This window comes from Bubalus bubalis, chromosome 14 (genome assembly GCF_019923935.1).
Source record: "Bubalus bubalis isolate 160015118507 breed Murrah chromosome 14, NDDB_SH_1, whole genome shotgun sequence".
Lineage (NCBI taxonomy): Eukaryota > Metazoa > Chordata > Mammalia > Artiodactyla > Bovidae > Bubalus > Bubalus bubalis.
In genome coordinates, this window is record NC_059170.1 from 36,983,341 (window position 1) to 37,002,887 (window position 19,547).

Sequence of the window (19,547 nt, forward strand, 5' to 3'; positions counted from 1 at the left end):
TTGAAAACTTAAGTGAAAATGTTTATATTAGAATAATTCTTCAGTTGCCATCCTTGGTGGTTTAGTTTCTAACTTGTGTCCGAGTCTTGCGACCCCATGGACTGTAGTCCACCAGGCTCCTCTGACCGTGGGTGGAATTCCCCAGGCAAATACACTGGAGTGGGTTGCTATTTCCTTCTCCGGTGATCTTCCCGACCCAGGGATTGAATCCATGTCTCCTGCATTGCAGGCAGTCTCTCTTCCAACTGAATCACCAGGGAAGTGCTTTACAGAAAATTAAAGTTTTTGCCAATAGAGAAACTCTGGGTGCCAAGCTATAATAATGATAATAATGTCAAGTGATATAAATCTTATCTATAGCAGACATTTAAAGGAGGGCCACTGATAATTGATAGCTTATATATTCAAAATGATCCAGATTATATAAAATTTTTAATCCACAACCACTTAGAAACATAAAAATTTACTATAGAAGGCTGTATGGATAATTTCTGAGGTGTCTATAGCAACTGGCCAGTAGTAAAAGCAACTTAATCCATAAGATTTTGGTTTGTGGATCATATGTACAATTTTTTCATAAAAATGATTTATTTCTCCTATTTAGATTTGTGCTTTTCCATATGCTTTTTTCCCCTCTTCAAGTTGAAGTTCTTTGTTCAGTTTAATTCAGCAAGCAGTTAATGAGTTGTATGTGTTCAGCCACATTAGGTTCTGTATTCTAGTTTTATGTGTACATGTCCTCACTGCATTTGTTTTTATAGCATCTTCCTTTTCTTTTTCCTAGATGAAATCTCAAATGTAAGTCAAACAATGTATACAGATTTTATTAATTCTGGTTGGTTCTTATTCACAGGCATTTTTATACCAAGTACACATGTATGATTTAAGTACAACTGAGTATAAACATTGTACCTAGTTTATGAAATAGTGAAATAAAAAGAAGTTAAGGTTTCAATCCTGTCTCAGATATTGTTTCTAGTTGTGTGAGGGAGTTTCTAACCTCTGATACTCATTCCTTAGCTGTAATATGAGCATGTTAATATCACTTTCATTTGGTTGTTTTGAGGATTAAATGAGATTATCTATAGAAAGCATTTAACTATGCACTCAAAGCATGTTTTGACCAGTGAATAAATATGTTTAAAATAAGAAATGCCTTTTGTGTAGCAAAAGCACACAAATTTCTTACTAAACGGCAAGAAAAATTCTCATCATGATTTTTTTTACTTTTAACCTGTAACTCTGAACACAAGTTTTGTAATGAGATTTTCCTTTAGGATGCTGGATCTGTATTTAAGGTGTAGCTATAAAATGATGAGGCTGATTTTGTGTGTATCTCATGGTTGTGGCTGGTGGACCACCAGCTACCCAGGGCTGTTTGTGTGTTGCAGTTTTCATGCCCTGAGAATACTCTGGAGGACACACAACTGACCTGTGTCACCCTTGGCACAGCGTAGGCATCTTGCAGTGGCCAGTTCTGTGTGTGAGTAGGGACTGTGTGGCCTGTGCATGCAGGCTGCTGTGTACGGGGGCCAGTGTGAATTGCACAGCTTAGGAATTGCCACCTTCTCCTCAGATATCCTTGCATGTTTATGTAGCAGTTCTCGAGCACATGGCAGTGACGTGTCTTGCTCTAACAAAATCAGTCTTAGGGAAGGTCAACTTTCTAATCAAAAACAAAGGTTTTCTGTGGTCTTTGACAGCCCTGCATGCTGGCATATGAGTCTGGGGCTCTTCTTTATAGCTGCTCCACTTTTTATATGAAATGATACCTCTGAAAGCTTGAGGTTTTAGATTGGAGGGTGTGCATTATTATTTATCTCACTGACTTTCTACTAATTATTAAGAGAAGACAAAATCAAGTAGATATATATGGCCTATAAAAGTCAAATAGATTATATATGTAAGGAAAAGGATAGGATTTTTCTACTATTCATTTTTAAAACTTTATTCAGAGTTACAAAGACTCTTTACTCAGGGAGTTCTGTCATTTGAGAAATGTAGTGAAGCTCCTCTTCTCTTCATTCTGTAGCCTCTAAAAATAGCAGCTGTAGCTCAGAGGTAGACAAGTTGGTTCCTCTTGATAAGTCCTACAAGTTGTATCCCTGGGGATACTGTGTATTAGTAATGAGGCTGGACTCCTTGTCCTCATTTCCATGGCTCTGTTGAGAGAGAGAAGGTAGGCAAAAGTGTTGTTTCTTAGGCCGCTTAACCATCACTGAGCAAATCTGCTGTGTCATGTTTTTATTCTGCCTTGCTACCTTTTTTCCAATGTTTATTTTTAAAAACTTGATACAATTGGAAAATATGCATATCTTAAATACTATTGTTTTATTAAATCCAGCTATCATGTAATAAAAGCCTAACTCTAAAAAGACTATTTCAGGATACAATTATATATAATTTATTAAAGAGGAAGCCTGTGTAAGTCAAAGACGGTAACCTCCATTGTACTGAAATTCTTTCTGCTAGGAATGGATTGATTTCTAGACAGTTTGAGATGCTGATCTTAACCATCATTTTGTATCTCTTTTGAAGTGAGAATTCGTTTGGAGAAACTGTGATGAAATTCAGTAGCACATAAGCATCTTCATGGTGATATTTTAAAATGTCCATTTGAGATAGCAGAATGAAAAGCATATTTATTAAAAATGAAGCCTCTCTCAATTTTAAATGGTTAGTTTAAATATTAGTAAACAGTGGAAGTATATGTACCAGCCAGTTGTTAAAACACGCTTGCTGAGCCTGGGCAACACTCTTGTAAGTTTTCTGTGGTCATCTTTAATTTTCAGATATCTGTTATTACTATTCACTCAGATGATCCAAATACCTCTTTTAGAGATCATTTTTAAAGCTTTTGAAATTATACTGGTAAAAGGCCAGTAGATCTGGGTACATACTGAAACTGTTGTGTTTGTTTCATTTCAAGGCTTGTTTCATTTTATTTTTTTTAAAGGAAAATTACGTTTGCCTAGATTGCTTCATCATCTGCTTGCTCTAAACTAATGTACATGGATGGCTACATTCAGTCCTTATTCCATCATGATATTTCATGTCCTCTATTTTAACAACTTGAGAAATATATTTCTTGGGCAGAAAATTTTACCATTGCTCAGCTAAGTTGAGTTTGGTATTTAGTAGCTCCCTTTGTAATAAATGCAACTTAATTTCTTAATTCACTAAAGATAGGAAAGTCTTATAAAAGTATTTAATTTAACACAGACATACCTCATTTTATTGTACTTTGGCTTGTGCTTTTTTTTACAAATTGAAGGTTTGTGGCAACTCTGTGTTGTCCAGCATTTTTAGCAGTAAAGTATTTTTAAATTAATGTTTGTACCTTTTTTAGACATACTGTTATTGCACCTTAATAGATTACAGTACAGTGTAAACACAACTTTTACATGCGATGAGAAACCAGAAAAATGTATGTGACTTTCTTGCAATAGTCTCTTTATTGCAGTGGTCTGAAACTGAACCCATAGTATCTCTGAGGTGTGCCTGTAAAAGTGTAGCAGGGCAGGTGACCTTGAATTATGGATCCTGTGCAGATAAAATATATCAAATATGTGCTTTGATATTGAGGCTGTTGATATTATTTATTTGGTGACTCCCAGCTTGATTCATGGTCCCTGGCACAAAACTATGACTCTCTAGTATTTGACAGACACTTTTTAATCTGACATTAAATATTTTGGTCACTAGTGTAGAGGATGGCATATAAGTGTGAAAAGGTGACATTTGCTACAAGACTGCTTGTCTCTTTATTTGCCTGCCAGATCTGGACTCAGGGTCTCCTTTCTTCTTGTGTGGGTCATGCCAGTCCAAAAACAAAATGCCGGCTTTCAGTTAGTGTGCCTCCACCAGTTTTGCTGATGATGACTGGAGAGCAGCTGCAGACATGTGCTCCCATCTCGGCTGGTCAGCCCTGCTCAGCTTCAGCAGTTTTCACGTAATCTAATTTGTTCTCTGACAAGCAGGACCTCTTGCTAGTTTTTACATAGGTCTTGAGTTAAGGTTGGTATCTTTTAAGAAGCATCATTAATGAAAATACAAATTTTGTGGTTTCTTGAATAGATGAACATCTTGGGGATAAATGGATTTAGTTTTAATTTACAGAGGGACGAGATAGGCACTTTTTCCCCCATCTTCATCTCCTTTTCCTGATTCAAAAGAACAGTCTAAAAGACACTGAGGTTTATATACCTCTTGAAACTTGGCTGAAAGCTCACATCTTTTGTGTAAGAGGTAGGATTGGATTTATGTCTTATTCTTCTGAAATTACACAATTAAACACAGCCATGGCAAGATGTGCTGCCCTGCTTTGTTCCCGAAAAAACATTAAGAGAGGTCTGCAAACAGCCATTTCATAAATACAGCATAGCGAAGTAACAATTTTCTAAAAAAGTTTACATCTCTGTGTTTTCTTACTATACTTATAAATTAGTCACGTTTTAAAACTTTCCCTTGGATTCTGTTGGTTTTTTAAATGTGAATTATATTTTATTATATTTGTTCTAATTATGTGCAGAAGTACACATTTCTCCCAAAGGTCCATTACCTGCATCAGATACAATTTTTTATTTACTAAATAAATATTAAGTAATAAGTGATGTATTGGTGGTTATTAATTACAAACCAGTTATACTGTGGTTCTATGTGCAAAACATACTGTTACATACTTAGACGTTGTTCTTGCTTTGGTGATGAATTTCTGTTTTACTCAATAGAATATTTTGGGTCATGCTGTCCTGTTACACTCTTCAGCTTGTGTGTGTGTATGTGAGAGTTCTTTTGTTTTCCTCTTTTTAAATTTTATTTCATTAAGCAATGTTTTAATATTCTAATTAAAAAATTACATTTAAAATTATTGGAAATCTTTAACCATAAAAATCTTACCTCTCAGTGATGAACTGAATTTATCATCAGAATTAAACTAAATCTAGAATTTGCATAGAATTAATTTTAGATTGTTTCTGTGTAAAACACATATTTGATGATGTGAGGTTTATCTGCTCACTGTGTAGAAACAGGGGATTAGTGTAAAGTTAAGTCTCTTGAATATGGTGAGGGAGGCCCTCTCCAGGCACAGTTCTCTCGGCCTTCTTGCTGCCGTGTTAACTCTCAGTCAGTTAACAGTGTTTCTTGTCCCATCTTGCTTACAGAAATGTTGGGCGGGTTACAGTCCTGATGCACTTAGGGTCCTGAAGATGAAGTTCACATGTGGGTAATTGCAAGTGTCACACCATTTAGTGGCTTATCAATTCCCATTTTGTGCATTATAGCAAATAGATCATCTTAACACCAGCTAACAGTTACTAAGCATAGTAACTTGTTTGATCCTTGCAAAAGCCCCATAAGCTGAGATTTGTGCTAGTCTAGCTCCAGAGTCTTAACCAAATGCTCTAAGTGGTGACAGAGCCATAGATCAGCAGGCTGCCTCTTGATGGTAGAATGTTTTCTACTCAGTTCTGAAGACAACCTGTATAAACTTCACACCGTGCTGCAGTACTGAGTTGACCACATTTACATTCATCACTCGACAGGTTTTTTTTTTTTTTTTTTTTGGCCTTTTCATACTGTTTATGGGGTTCTGAAGGCAAGAATACTGAAGTAGTCTGCCATTCCCTTCTCCAGTGGACCACGTTTTGTCAGTCCCTGAGTAGCTGGGACATGCCCTTCAGCCACTCCACATAGCTGGATGGGACACGCCTGGGGCCTTGGTTGTCCCACTGCTGGTTCTCACTGAGCGCGTAAACCTTCACTGGCTGTCGGATGTCAGGGAGATGGTGAAGGACAGGGAAGCCTGGTGCTGCAGTTCATGGGGTTGCAAAGAGTCGGACACAACTTAGCAGCTGAACAACAATAGCAGCAGCTCCCAATTAAAAAAAAAAACCCAGTGTGACCCAGTTTGGGATCAATAAGACATACATTTGTGATCATGCACAGATTTAAATGACACCGAATTTGTTAATAAAATGTTTTTCTGTCATCTTTATAGGTTTCATGGAACATGAATTCCTATAGATTTTCTCTGTGTTCATTTTGTAGTGTTTGTGTTAGTGAAAAAAGTTTACTCTTAAACTCGTAATGATTCTTGAGTTTGCATGCTACTGTCGTTTCATTAATGATTACTACAGTGATAGATTACCAGTTGATATCATCTGCCAAATACTATGTATAGCAACTAATAAACAGTTTGACTATGTACCAAACCCCTTTAGCTCTGTATATTGCCTGATATTGAGCAAAGCTATAGGAGAGAGACCAAGATTATTTTGTTTTTATTTTGAAAGGCCTACAGCATGCAGCCTTTCTTCAGGACAGCAACCCCAGCCAAGGTGAACCGATTTTGCACTATATTATTTTACTTTAATTCTGCTTTTTAAAAAAATTGAATTTCTCTTTCTTTAGGCCAGCTTAGTTAATTCTTGCTAGAATTGTTCATTTAAACCATACGCTTTACATTGCTTCTAGTTTTGGATTTTGTGCTCATAGGTTTGCTTTTTTTTTTTTTAACTTTCTTGTACTGAAGTAGCATTTCACATATTATGTTGATCAGGCTGAATGTTGAATAGTTGCTGACTTCTGGTGAAATTCAGTAAAAATGCAAGCTTAGTTTTTTGGTATACACTATTGAGTATTAGTCAAGAGCACTACATAAATGAATTCTGTTTACTGCAAGACAAACCGTTTGCAACTCTTACTTATAATAAACATATCATTTATACCTCAGAAAAATGTTTCCTGGATTCGGAGTGTAGACACTTTTGAGCTTGACTTTGCATGTTCTGTATATTTAAACAGCTATTGCAGTGATTGAAAGAGTAAATAACGCATTCATTCCCAGCTCATGCTCTCTTTTATATCAGAAACAAAGTTCGTTGATGCCATTATACAGACGTTTATCCAAATGTTTCTCTACTTCACTCAAACTATAATTTCATTTTTATAATTTTTATGAAAAACTAGGTCTAGAATTAAATACCCCATTGAAGAAAGATCCGTTTTCATCCTTGTTTCATGGGTGGATGGGAGGAGGTAGGGTTAGGCGAAGGTAGGAGGTGACAGGAGGAGGCCAGAGCGGTCCACCAGCATTGTGTTCTCTGACTTCCTCTTCTTAGTTAACCTAGTAATTGCCACATTGAGAATCACAGGGAGATGAATTGATGTGTAAAAAAATCTCAAATGATGAAGAATGGCAGTTTCTTTTGTTAAAGAGTATATATAAGCCACCAAAATCCTTTTAAGATGTCTCTGAACAGTTATGAGGAACATATTCTGAAATATTTGGTTTTAAATTTGGAAAGAGTAAATTTTAAAAAGCCATCTTATCTCCATTGGAACCTAAATTATCAGTGATTTTTGGTGCGAACATGGAAATAGCTAAAACACAGCTTCCTTATGAGCTGTGTGAAAGAGATACACCAAAGATTGTTACTTTAGTACAGCCGAGCACCACAGTTTACTGTGGCACCGCTATGTCAGGCTTTGTGGGGGAGCTTTTTTCTACCATGCACGGATGAGGCTTTTATGTCAAATCAGTACCTTACGGTCTTTTAAACAGTCTGACTGAAATTATTCCTCCCTTACTGAGTGAGCAGAGTCTACACATGTGCAGCAGACAACTAAAAATGGTTGTGCTTTTTTATTACCGTGGTTGCTACAGATTGCCAATTTCTTACTAAATGGCAAGCAAAGGAGTTTACATTTCTGCAGAACTTACTAGTGTACTTTAGCTGTGTCTCTGAATGTGGGTTGGAAGGTGTTAAGTTTCAGAACATGAGCTGCTCACGTTCCATTTTGAAGGAGAGAGACGTAGCCTTCTCATATGGTTGGGCAGCACTGCATTTGAACCCTCGGTGCCGGAGTCAGTGCTGACTGAACAGTGCTCTATCACAGCCATTTGTTGCAGGACTTATTGACCTAAGAGGGGCTAAGAATGCTGTTCACTCTCAGAAGCAGAGTGTAGACAGTGATTTATAAAAAGAAAAATGGTGGCAGAGCCCTAGTTTAGAATTTCAAGATCCTCATTGGAAATGGCCTTGATAATACTAACTGTGGGTTTAACCCTTATTCATTCAACTACCACATCTGCAAGAGAAGGTTGAGAATTAATCCATCACTCTTAATAGGGGTGTTTTTGATATATGCTAAGAGTGATATTTATGAAGAATGAATTCCAAATTAAGGGAAGTTACACTGGTCTCCTGTTTGTGTTTAAATGGTACTGGCTGTACAAAAAAAAAAAAAAAAGTGTAACAAAGAAAATGTTGAACACCTGTTATGGTCTTTTATTTCCAGGAATAGTCCCAATAAGAAAATAAGCCAGCTTCCTTTTTTTTTTTTTGATGGTAATGTCCTTTGGAGAATGTGATTAAACCTTTAGTTTTCACATTTTCAATTTATTTTTCCAAATTCAACAGACCCTGAAAATTTGACAACCTATCAGAACATGGACATTCTGATTAATGATTATTTTCAATAAAGCATCCAATACCATGGATGAGAAGATAAGAATAGTGAGCATCACCATTTATTACTATTCTCTCCGTTTCCAAAGTATGCTAAGTACTTAGTATATTTCTTTAAAGAAAATCAGAACAAAACAGAGGTTTGTTTATTTGAAATACTAAGTTATAGATGTTGCTTTGGGGTATTCCATTTACTGAAGAAATTATCCCATAGATTCTATAAAAACTGAAAGATAATGTTAGAAGTTGTATTGGCTTTGGGCTTATTTCATTTTGGACTGGTTTTGTTATCAGATCACCTTAAGATATTTCTGAATATAAATATGTTTAGGAGAGAATTGAAAATTGAAAGAAGCAAATTTCTAGGTATTTTTTCCCTCCTGTTTTAACACAGTAAATGTTTAAAATTGTTTATAATGCCTAACTTCTGATGGACTTTAGTTTCAATTTTGTTCTTAGTCATTGCGGATATTGACAAAATGTCATACGAAATTATTTTGTATTTTTTGTAGGACTGGGAAACAGAAAATCATGACTGGTATTGTTTTGAATGCCATTTGCCTGGAGAGGTGTTGATATGTGACCTGTGTTTTCGTGTGTATCATTCCAAGTGTTTGTCTGATGAGTACAGGCTTAGAGACAGCAGTAGTCACTGGCAGTGCCCAGTTTGCAGGGTGAGTACCTATGAGCTTTAATGTGCTGGTCAGAGGGTTGGAATTCATTGATAATAGCTGCACAAAGATATCCCAGGTGGTCTTGCCAGGTTAATGGATAAAGTACTGGAGGGTGGGGGTTATCTACTGAAATGATGGTTAATGAACACAGAACACTCATAAATGAATATCACAGAATACATACTCAGGGTATGGATTTTAGAAAGTTTCAATCATGTAAAAATATACTCTCTTCTTTTTACAATTCCCTCTGAATTGTGTGACTCCTTTAATGGACAGACTTTGGGAATCAAGAACCACTGTCCCATACCAAGGTCTGTTCAGTCAGTCCTCTTGGCTGCTCAGAAAACACAGGTAGCAAAAGGCACATTGTCGGAAAAGTTCTGTATCTGCTTTCCATTTTATATCCATGTAATGTTGCCTTTATTTTTTTGTCATGTCATGGGTTTATTTCTTTTCTTTGGAGGGTGGAGGGATGGGACAGTTGTATATCAAGAATTCTCCAAAATGAAATAGTCTGGTAGGTAAAATAGGTACTTCCCACGATTATTTTCATTTATATTATTTCCCTGTTGAAAAGTGTACATGATTGTGCTTGTTGGCTGCCAGTGTGTGTGTGTGTGTGTGTGTGTGTGTGTGTGTGTGTGTGAGTGTGAGTGATCGCGATGCCTAAATACCACGTGATGTATGGCCTTGATGGTGATCAGTCAGGAATTATTTGATTGGAACTTCTATTGTTTTGTACTTCACTATTGTTAATATACTTACTTGGAATCATGCAAATTGCCAAGATTACTCATGGGTTCTGTTGTGAACATGTTTTATAATACTTGTATAACTTAAATATTCATTTCTTCTTCAAAAAAGTTATGTCTTTATCTCCTCTTTGATACCAGCCAAAAATCATCTGGTTCATTTGCCAGCATGATGAGCAAAATACAGTGTCCCTTCTAGTCTTCCTTTAGTGACTGTGGCTTTGTGTTACCTAAGTATGTTTCTTAGCAGCCCTACTATACTCGTTCAGTAGGCAGACAGAAGACTGTTGTTATAACATTTTAAATACATGTGTTATGATGACGCGTAATCAAATGCCTAAATGCTAGATAATTAGTGATAAACCTCTAGGTCTGAACAGATCAGTATCAAGCCTCAGGGTGTGGACCTTCTCTAGAGGCCTGCAAGAATTTGAAGGCTACAATAAATCAGTATGGAGCTGCACCAATGTCCTACAGTTTACTCTCATGGATTTGTGTTTTACAAGTAAATAATATCATGGTTTTCACTAACAGTTTACACTAGAGGAAGTAAAGAATTAATTACATCTGAAGAACAAAAATATTAAGGTAGTAAAAATATAAAAGAGGTTAGGTCACTGATCAAAAAATAGGGGCTCAGGGACTTAGGAAGTACAATTCTAGACACTCCTGAATCTTTACAGCTGTAGCTTTGTAATATCTGATATTTAGCTCCTATCTCATAGTAAAGAATTTAAATAAAAACACTGGGATTTTTGAGGATGGGTTAAACTTTATGGTAGGTGTTTTATATTCCAGAGTTGAAGTTTAACACTTAAACTTTTGAAGAAAATGTGTAATGCTTTTTCTGTCAGAATTTAATATCAAGTTGTCATATTTCAGTTTCTAAATGTTTGCTTTACCGTTTACTGATAAGATGAAAACCTTTAAACTTCAGTGGGTTGCTGGCTCACAGAAACATGATAGCCAAGGGGAGTTTAGCCAATCCCATCCTGCCTTTGTGGTCTTCCCTTTGGTTTTCTTTTCATCTTTGTCAGCCTAGATATTCTCACATTGTGATGTAATTATGCTTACTGAAATGATGCTATGAGTCAGTAAAACACTGGAACTCAGATTCCTTTCACAGACTGAGCAGCTCTTCCCTTAGACTCAAAAAGCCTGTGTGTGTGTTGGGGTTGGTGAGTTTAGCTTGAGCTTTAAAAATTCCAAAGAATATAATTATTTCTATGTTATATCTGTTCTATTTTTTAAATTGTTATGTTCAGGAAAAAGAAAAGTACTAACAGTTTCTTTCCCAAGAAAAGGGATAATAATAAACTTGAGATTCTAATGCAATTTTAAATATCTTTTTTGATTGGTATTGGGTTGATATATTTGTTTAAACAGTATGTCAAGACTTCAAGTAAAGCTGTTTTTTAATAATCTAACTTGAGAGTGACGGACCAGATTTAAATTTTCTTGAAGTAAGAGAACTAAGGCTATAGACTGAAACTTAAAAATTATGGTTCCATGTCAGCCTAAGGATCTCTATTTTCATTTTTAATTAATGTCTAGAAAGAATATATAGTAATTAGATTTACTAATGAGGAATTTTTAAGGTAAAATACCAGGGCCAAATTTCAGTACAGGTAAAAGTAGTGGATGGAAGCCAATCACTGTGTCTAAATTTGAAGATAAAATATTTTTAATACTTTATACTGGTCAGAAGACTTTTGTTTTATGTAACCTCTGCCCCTTACAGCATTGAATAGGTTATTTCTCACCCAGCTGTCAGCTGTGTTAGCAGATTCACTTCAGCTTGTTGAACAACTTTATCTCATATGTCTGACAAATTCCAAAATATTTTAAGAAGGCAATGATGGGAATTTTTCTCAGTTTAAAATAGTTTTTTCAATTTTCATAATAATCTCAAGAATCTCAGAACCCTGAGGATATTTCTTTGAAATATCTGCCTTTCTAAACAACAGTTAAACTACTGCTATACAAATACAATAGATAGTTACTGTAATGTAGCTTTGAATATCAGGTTAGCATTTTGCTTTGAAAAAATTCAAGTTATATCCAGTTTCATACTCATGATACCAAGAATTCCTATTAATTGGAAAAAAGAGTTTTAAATTCCTTTTTAAAAAGTTTTAAAAAATTCAAAATTATAGGAGGATAAAGAAGAAAAACAGTCCCAGCAATGCTACCACATCACAGCTGAGTGTGCTCACAGACCTCTGTGAGTACACACTCTGTCTGTGTAACTAACTGGCTGGACCCATGGGTTAGGTACACTGCTGATGGCAGCTGGCTTGCTTCTCCTCAGCAATGACCCAGACACCTTTTTTCTGAGATGTGAAAGGTTTCCGCTGATGCACATACATTGTGTCTATGTGCTGTCTCCTGTGCTGTCTGACCAGCAACACTGACTGAAACTCACCTGTCCGGGGCAGAGGGATGGTGGGGACTCCGGCACCTCTGTTCCAAGGTCATGACCCATTCCATCTGAAAGAGCACTCTTCTCATCATTATTTCTGTATGAAAGTGAAGTTTATATTTTGTTAGATGTTATCTGAATTTTAAATAATATTGAATTTTATTATTTTCAGGAAAAAAGAAACCATTAAATTTTAAATGAAAATTGTTTTAAAAATTTTATTTGCTTAAAGGTTGTATCTTTAAAACAAAATGTAGTCAATTTTACTTTTCTAAAAAAAGAATTATACATATACATGTATAGACATATACATGTCTAATTAGACATATACACGTCTTTGCAGGTCTGTTTGGTTGCCTTTACAAGTTAAATTCACTGAAGCAGAATTCTTAAAGATAGGCGCATTTCAATCTGTGATAAAAATTACCAAGTTGTTTGTCAGAAGATCAAACCCATTAATACCAACACTGAAAATATTTTCCAGCTTTTTGCTACCAATTTGACAGTCTCCAGAGGGATATCTCACTTTAATGTCCCTTCATTCTCATTTGCACAGCTTCAAAGTTACAGCCATTTGCTCCTCGACGCTGTAGTTGCAGAAGGCAGGCCTGTGTGTGTGGGCCTGTAAGCATACATGTCTGCAGTGCATGTCTGCGGGTGAATGTGCATGTGTGTGTGAATGTCAGAGTTGTGTGTGTGCACGTGTGTACGCATGTGTATATTTTGTGTGTGTGCACATGCACTGCACACTTGCTGGTCTCCAGCCCTACTGGTAAACATCACACTTTTTGAATGATATCCGCTTGGGTTTTTTTAATACATGGGCGAGGTGACATCTTATAGGAAACCCTAAAACCATTCCGTAGGTTGGCACCACATTGCCTTTTAGGTCATAGTTACTGGTAGATCTTTCTGTGGGCATGGACTGTTCTCCCTGTGCTGTCCAGTGGGAGCCACTGGCACGTCTGTTGAGTGCTTGCATGCGGTGTGGAGACCCAGGCGCTGGTTTTCAGTTTGGCAGTGTGACTTAACGGCTACTTACTGTCCTAGGCAATGCAGTGTTATAAATGCAAATCTAAATGCCTGTAGTAACTACTGCAAGAAAAACATGAGTGGCCTGGCATTTGTTCTCCCCATGATGCCACAGTTCCGCCTTGAAAGAGTTCTAGAGGAAGGATGTAGCGCAGCCTCTGCCTTGCTGCCCTCTGCTCCATAGCAGGTCATGGGCAAGCCCTGCACCGTGCTGCGCAGGTTACAGTGTGCGCTCCGTGACGTGCAGTGCACAGGCTGATGGCTGCAGTACCTGACGGTGTTGTGTTTGCTCTGAGGCTGATTGTTCCTAAAAATCAGAATACGAAATGCAGGGGCAAAGAATAGCAAAATAGTTGGCCCGTTCCAGGTTAATGATCCTGATACAATAGTATTTTGAAAATCGGCCCCTGTTTCCTACATCCTCTCTTAATATGTTAGTGTTCCTTATATAAATGAATTTCTTCATAACTTTGGGGAGTTACAGATTCATGCTTCTGCTCCTTTCAAATTTAAATAAATGAAAATTTTATGTTTGGACTAAAATCTGTCACTAGGGAGCAGAGTGTAGAGCTCTGAACTGTGAGCAGGTGGGAAGGACCGGAGGAGGTGGCCGCGGTGAGTGTCTCACCTCCTCACTAGAGGGTGGGCCGCAGTGAGCGTCTCACCTCTTCTTCCATGTTCGGCCCTCTATGCTGCTCCAGTGAAATCCATCCAAAGTTTTTTTTTTTTTTTTTAAGTTGGGATATCTTTATTATTGAGGTATAGTCGATGGACAGTATTGTAGATTTTAGGTGTGCAACATAGTGATTCATAATTTCTAGAGGTTATATTTCATTTAGTTATTATAAATATTGGCTATATTTCCTGTGTTGTACTATATACCCTTGTAGCTTGTTTACTTTATGCATTGTAGTTTGTACCTCTTAATCCCTTACCCATATCTTAGGCCTTTTAAATTGTCTCATTATAGCATAAAAATATTGTATTACTGTTTATACCCTTAGTATCTTTGGTTCACTTTTCATCCCTTTTATGACACACTTATCATGATCTATCTATGAAAAGATCAACCTAAGTCACAAAAGAAAAAGTGCCATTCAGGGAATTGGATAAGGGATATATTATTCCAGTATATCTTTAAAAACTTTTATAAAATATTCATCTGCCTACAAATGTTTCATATGGTATTTCCCCCTGTTTAAGGTCACAAATTTTAAGATTCGTGTTAATATACAAAGAGTATGGAGAATTAACTTAGCCTGCTAACAAAATACAGAAACACTAGAAAATGCAGAGAAGAAAATGAATGCATATGGGAAAATTTTACTTATTTAAGAATACTTTGGTTCTACATATAACCTGAGAAGCTCTCCCAGGTTTGCAGCTCCTGGTTTTCTGATCCCTGACTCCTCGGCGTTTAAGAAGATGCAAAGAGGGGAGGGACTAGTAGAAATGATCCCTGCAGTCTACCTACTGCTGCAGGTTCTCTTTAAAATTGAGAAAAAATAGGTCTGTTTTACAGGAAACTTAATAGATATACAGAAAGAAGTCTACAGAGAGCATTTAAAGTGAACTTAAAGTTGATGTTAAGCCCCAGGTACTGTATATTTTTCTCACATGAGGTATAGTATACTCATTAGACAGCTACTGAAAATGAAGGAATTTAATTGGTTTGCTAAAACTAAACCAAGAGTAAGTCTCTGTTAGGACATCACCATGGGTGCATACTGACTGGTCAGTGTTAACTCAGCTCTGGTTAAGTTTTTATATTTGAGTCATTTGCACTGAGACTCATGATGAAAGCTGTTTCTTCAAATTGCAGATAAAACTTTACTTCTGAATTAATTTTTCATTCTTTTGGGTATATAAGCAGTATAGTTTTTTAAATCTCAAAATTAAGGAGAATTCTCATTTAATGTATTCAGAATGAAACAGGACAGAATGCTAAAAGAAAATATTTTGAAACATATATGCTTTATGTATCTACTGCAAAACTGTAACTGTTCTTGCTTTCTGCTTAGTCTTCCTTTCTTAATGTGGGAAATTTATTAATATTTTCACCCTGAAAGTAAGTACCTTTACCTTTAAGATACATATTATCAATTCTGGAGTGGAAATTTCATGTTTAGATAAAATAGAAACACTTTAAAAAAAAATTATGTTGTAGACAGTCATAGTATTGAAATTTACAAATGAACATTAATCAGTTTTTTTTTTACATTTTTTAAAGACAGTTGGATTGTATTTCTATACTCACAAAAGTAGAAAATTAATTTTTAAAAAGGTCTGTGTCTGAACCAATTACTTTATAAGGCAGTTTTGCTATTCAGTCTAGGCTTACTAGAGGAAAAAGTAAAGGAATTTTAAAATTGGATCTAGGATATAAAATTGTAAAATCCTCATGTATTGTTGTATAATCTCTATGAAACTACCTGGACCAAGCAAGAAAGGAAAAATCCATGTATCCCCACATTGCCTTGTCACGCTAAATTAACAAGTTACATAGTCAGAAAGGGTTGGATGTGAGTGTGAAATGTTTGTGGTGCGTTTTGTCTTGGTGATATATCATTTTAGTGGCTTTTTTAGAACCTTAGTTGAATTTTATCTTTTATTTTTAGCTATAAGGGACTAAAGAGGTAATTAGTTGGCCTGGTCCCTACATCAAGATGGTTACTTGATGTAACATCTTGGTTACACTAAGATAAATAGATGGTTAATCTAGATAAATAGAAGGCTTGTTTAGTGTTTGTAGCATTATGGCACCCCACTCCAGTACTCTTGCCTGGGAAATCCCATGGATGGAGGAGCCTGGTAGGCTACAGTCCATGGGGTCGCAAAGAGTCGGACTCAACTGAGCGACTTCACTTGGACTTTTCACTTTCCTGCAGTGGAGAAGAAAATGGCAACCCACTCCAGTATTGTTGCCTGGAGAATCCCAGGGACGGGAGCCTGGTGGGCTGCCATCTATGGGGTCGCACAAAGTCAGACACGACTGACGTGACTTAGCAGCAGCAGCAGCATTGATGTACTGAAAATATGTACAAAGTGCACACACTTTCCTTTTATTGTCTCTGCAGGTGTTGAAGCAGGAGGGGAAGGAGTAGGGGGTGGGCAGGTAGTAGTATTGTTGGCTGGTTGTCAGCTTCATTGAGCAGAGACTGCGTGATACACATTCTGTGATTCCGAAACAAAGTCATGTGAGTTGTTCTCAGAAGAGGCAGGAGAGGCTTACTACAGTGAGGAATCCATCCTCCCTGTGCCTTTGAATCTTGTTCTTTATTTACAGACCAGTGTTGACAGAAGAGGGAAGGAACAAGTAGACAGCCTGTGTTCTGTCAGCTTTTCCTGAATGTCCCTTTCGTCTTCCTAAATCCCTGTAATGTCGTGCAGAAGAGCTGAAAGTCACCCCCAAAAGTACACTTAATCCTGAACGATCAAACTCCTGACACAGTAGAAATAACATAGCAGCCGTCTCGGTAGATCTAGTGTTCTAGCAATTTTTGTGTGGATGTAGTGTATATAGGAATACCACATGTTCACAGTACAGTCAGTTGTATGGCTTGTAGAATAATCTGAGACTGTACTTTAACAGCTGGTATATCACCCTAGACTGGGTGGTGCAAAGCTGATTGTATCATGTGAATCTAGCCAAAACCTCCCAACCTCAATCAGAGAGCAAAGAGCTGATTTTGTAAAAATGAATGAATATAGACGCAACTGAAGTAGCATTCCGTGCTGTTTTGTAAGTCTGTGTGAACAGTCTGGAAACCTGTGCATGAGTGATTCTATAGGAACAGCTTCTCACGAAGCAGAGCACCTGAGAGCAGAGTCTTGTTCGCCAGCACTCTCGGAGAACCACCTCAAGACCGTCTTTGTGGTGTGAGTGACCCTCCACGTTCAGCTTTTCCTGTGAACAAGAAGGCAGATTGGTGACATCCGAGGGGAGGTTTTTATACTTAGAGTTCCTTTAACTTAAGTTTAAAAAAGAAAAACCCAAAAAACTATTGCCAGAAACTCAAGTGCAAATGATTGCTGCTGGCCCGGCCATGGGAGACGTAGGATGGAGCTGTGGGGGATCAGGCACTCTGGATGCCAGGTGTTTAGCCGAGTTCCTGCCCTGGTGCCGATGGTGGGTGTGGGTTCCACTCTTCTGTCCTTATAGTGGAGAGTTAGTTTTTGTGTGTTGGTGCTGGAGGTGAACAAAACTGAACGTAGGTGTGTTTTTAGAAAACTGTCCTAGAAAGTGATTATCACTGATGGGCTGCTGGGCACAGTGGTACAGAGGAGAAATGGCAGGGCTTGGGGCCACTCCCACCAGACCAGCTCTACTGTTAGTCTTAAATAGTGGATTTCTTATAAGTTCTTTGATTCTTTTATATTCCAGCATTACAGGTGGTTACAGAGAATACTATAGAGGCAATTTATGTGCGGTTAAAAGCCATTGTGATTCATTTATTACAGATGGTTATGGAGGAGAGCTTGGAACATCTTAATTCCTCAAACACTGGAGGTAATTTACATGCAGAGTAGTGTTTCTCCAGTGAGCTCCAGAGACCGCGGTAGCAGAGTCCCTGGATGCGCTTGTTAGGACGTGTCCTGGGTGGAGGCGCAGGAGAGCCTGCCCACAGGCACCTCATGTCAGGCGAGCCTCTGGTTGTCAGGGGCCCTCGGCTGTGTTCAGGTGACAGTGAGACGGTGAGCACAGCACAGTTAACAGTGGTTTATAGTGGTCAGGATGTGCTAACACTGTAAGAATTTCACGTTTTGGAAGGATATCTTGTATTGTTGAATTCAATTATGTGAAATGTTTTTCTCGTAGGCAGTGAGGTTGGTCAGTAATTATGGCCATTAGTTCGATTCAGCTAGTATTTATTGAGTATTTACTATGTGATGGATACGGTACAAGACCCTGGATGGGCCAAAGAACGCTGAACTAGACCATCATGCGCCTGCTGTCACAAAGCTTACAGCCCAGAGGTTGGCAGACCACAACCCACGGGCACATCACGCCCACTCTCTGTTTTGTACTGCTCATGCCAGTGGGTTTTATACTTTTAAACGGTGGGAGAAAAAATCAAAAGAGAAATAATATTTTGTGACTTGTGAAAATTATAAGAAATGAAAATTTCAGTATCCACACGCTTTATCGGAACACAGTCCTGCTCATGGAAGGCATACATTATTTATAGCTGTTTTCTCACCACAGTGGTAGGGCTGAGTGGTCAAGACAGCCACCAACTGAATGTCTGCAAAGCCTACCATGAGGCCCTGACAGAAATTTTCCTGCCTCTGGTCCAGCTTGCTATGGGAAGAACATTCTGGGTCTTGGGAAGCCCTTGTTAGTAACAGACTTGGAAGCTTGGGTTTGGTTAGGTGCACAGCACAAACGTGTATCTAAGAAGAAGATGCCTGGATTTCTGATTTTACACTTCTCTTGCTCTCTCTCTTGGATATTTGGTATTCAGCAGTGGTATTCACAGACGTTAATTCTCTGCTAAAGCAGGTTTCTGCTCCAGAAGTACTATATATTTCTAGGGCACATTGGAAACTCCAGACCATTCAGTCCTAAATGTTCCTTCAAATAATGGTGTTTGGGCATTGTTATCAGTAATCAGCTGTGGATGAACCTTGACAGGGCCAAAACTTGTTCCTGCCCTCTTCCAGCCAAAAACACTGTAAGGAACTGAGTTTGGCTGAATTATTCCACTTGTGCTTTTGTCTGTGATACATACCTGGCACATCTGATTTGCTATAATCCAGCAGTTACTGTAACTGGCTTAAGAATTTTTAAGTCAAGAAGATACTCAAGATTTTATGTTATTTTTCCCTTCTAGGGAAGCAGCCCCTCAGGGAAATGGTATGGCCTACGCCCATCCTTAGGTTAGTGGCTGTGTTGCCCCCTTTGTGACAGCTTCAGCCATGGGTTGCTGTCGTCTCATGATGGCTGCAGCAGCTTTGGGTGTGTAATAAAAAGTTCCACTCTTTGTTATCTGTAGATATTGACCGAAGTCAGGTGGTAAGAGCAGTTATCAAAACATCCTGAACTTCACTCTGATGAGTCCTGAGCTGCCCCTTTATGAAGAGCCCTGAGGTCTGCTGGTGGAGGATAGGTGTGGTTCTTCAAAGCCTCAGAAAAAAATTGGATCTGAGATAATCTGCAGGTTTCATGCAGCATTATTTTTTGTTTTTC

At 37.7% G+C, this 19,547-nt stretch overlaps 1 protein-coding gene across 17 annotated transcripts in view; it reads left to right on the top strand.

Annotated features, from left to right (window-relative positions):
• The window catches only part of ZMYND11 (zinc finger MYND-type containing 11), a 75,231-nt gene that overhangs the window by 37,278 nt on the left and 18,406 nt on the right, over positions 1–19,547 (top strand). For 9 of the 17 annotated variants that reach the window (XM_006041438.3, XM_044927933.1, XM_044927931.1 and 6 more), the window contains exons 4-5: positions 6,297–6,341; positions 8,987–9,148. The exons of 3 other annotated variants lie outside the window; for them this stretch is intronic. In XM_006041438.3, the coding sequence (XP_006041500.1) occupies positions 6,297–6,341; positions 8,987–9,148 (207 nt within the window). Of the gene's footprint in view, positions 1–6,296; positions 6,342–8,426; positions 8,523–8,986; positions 9,149–19,547 lie in introns of all 17 variants that reach the window. 5 more of the 17 variants (XM_044927932.1, XM_044927929.1, XM_044927928.1 and 2 more) reach the window with 3 other exon arrangements.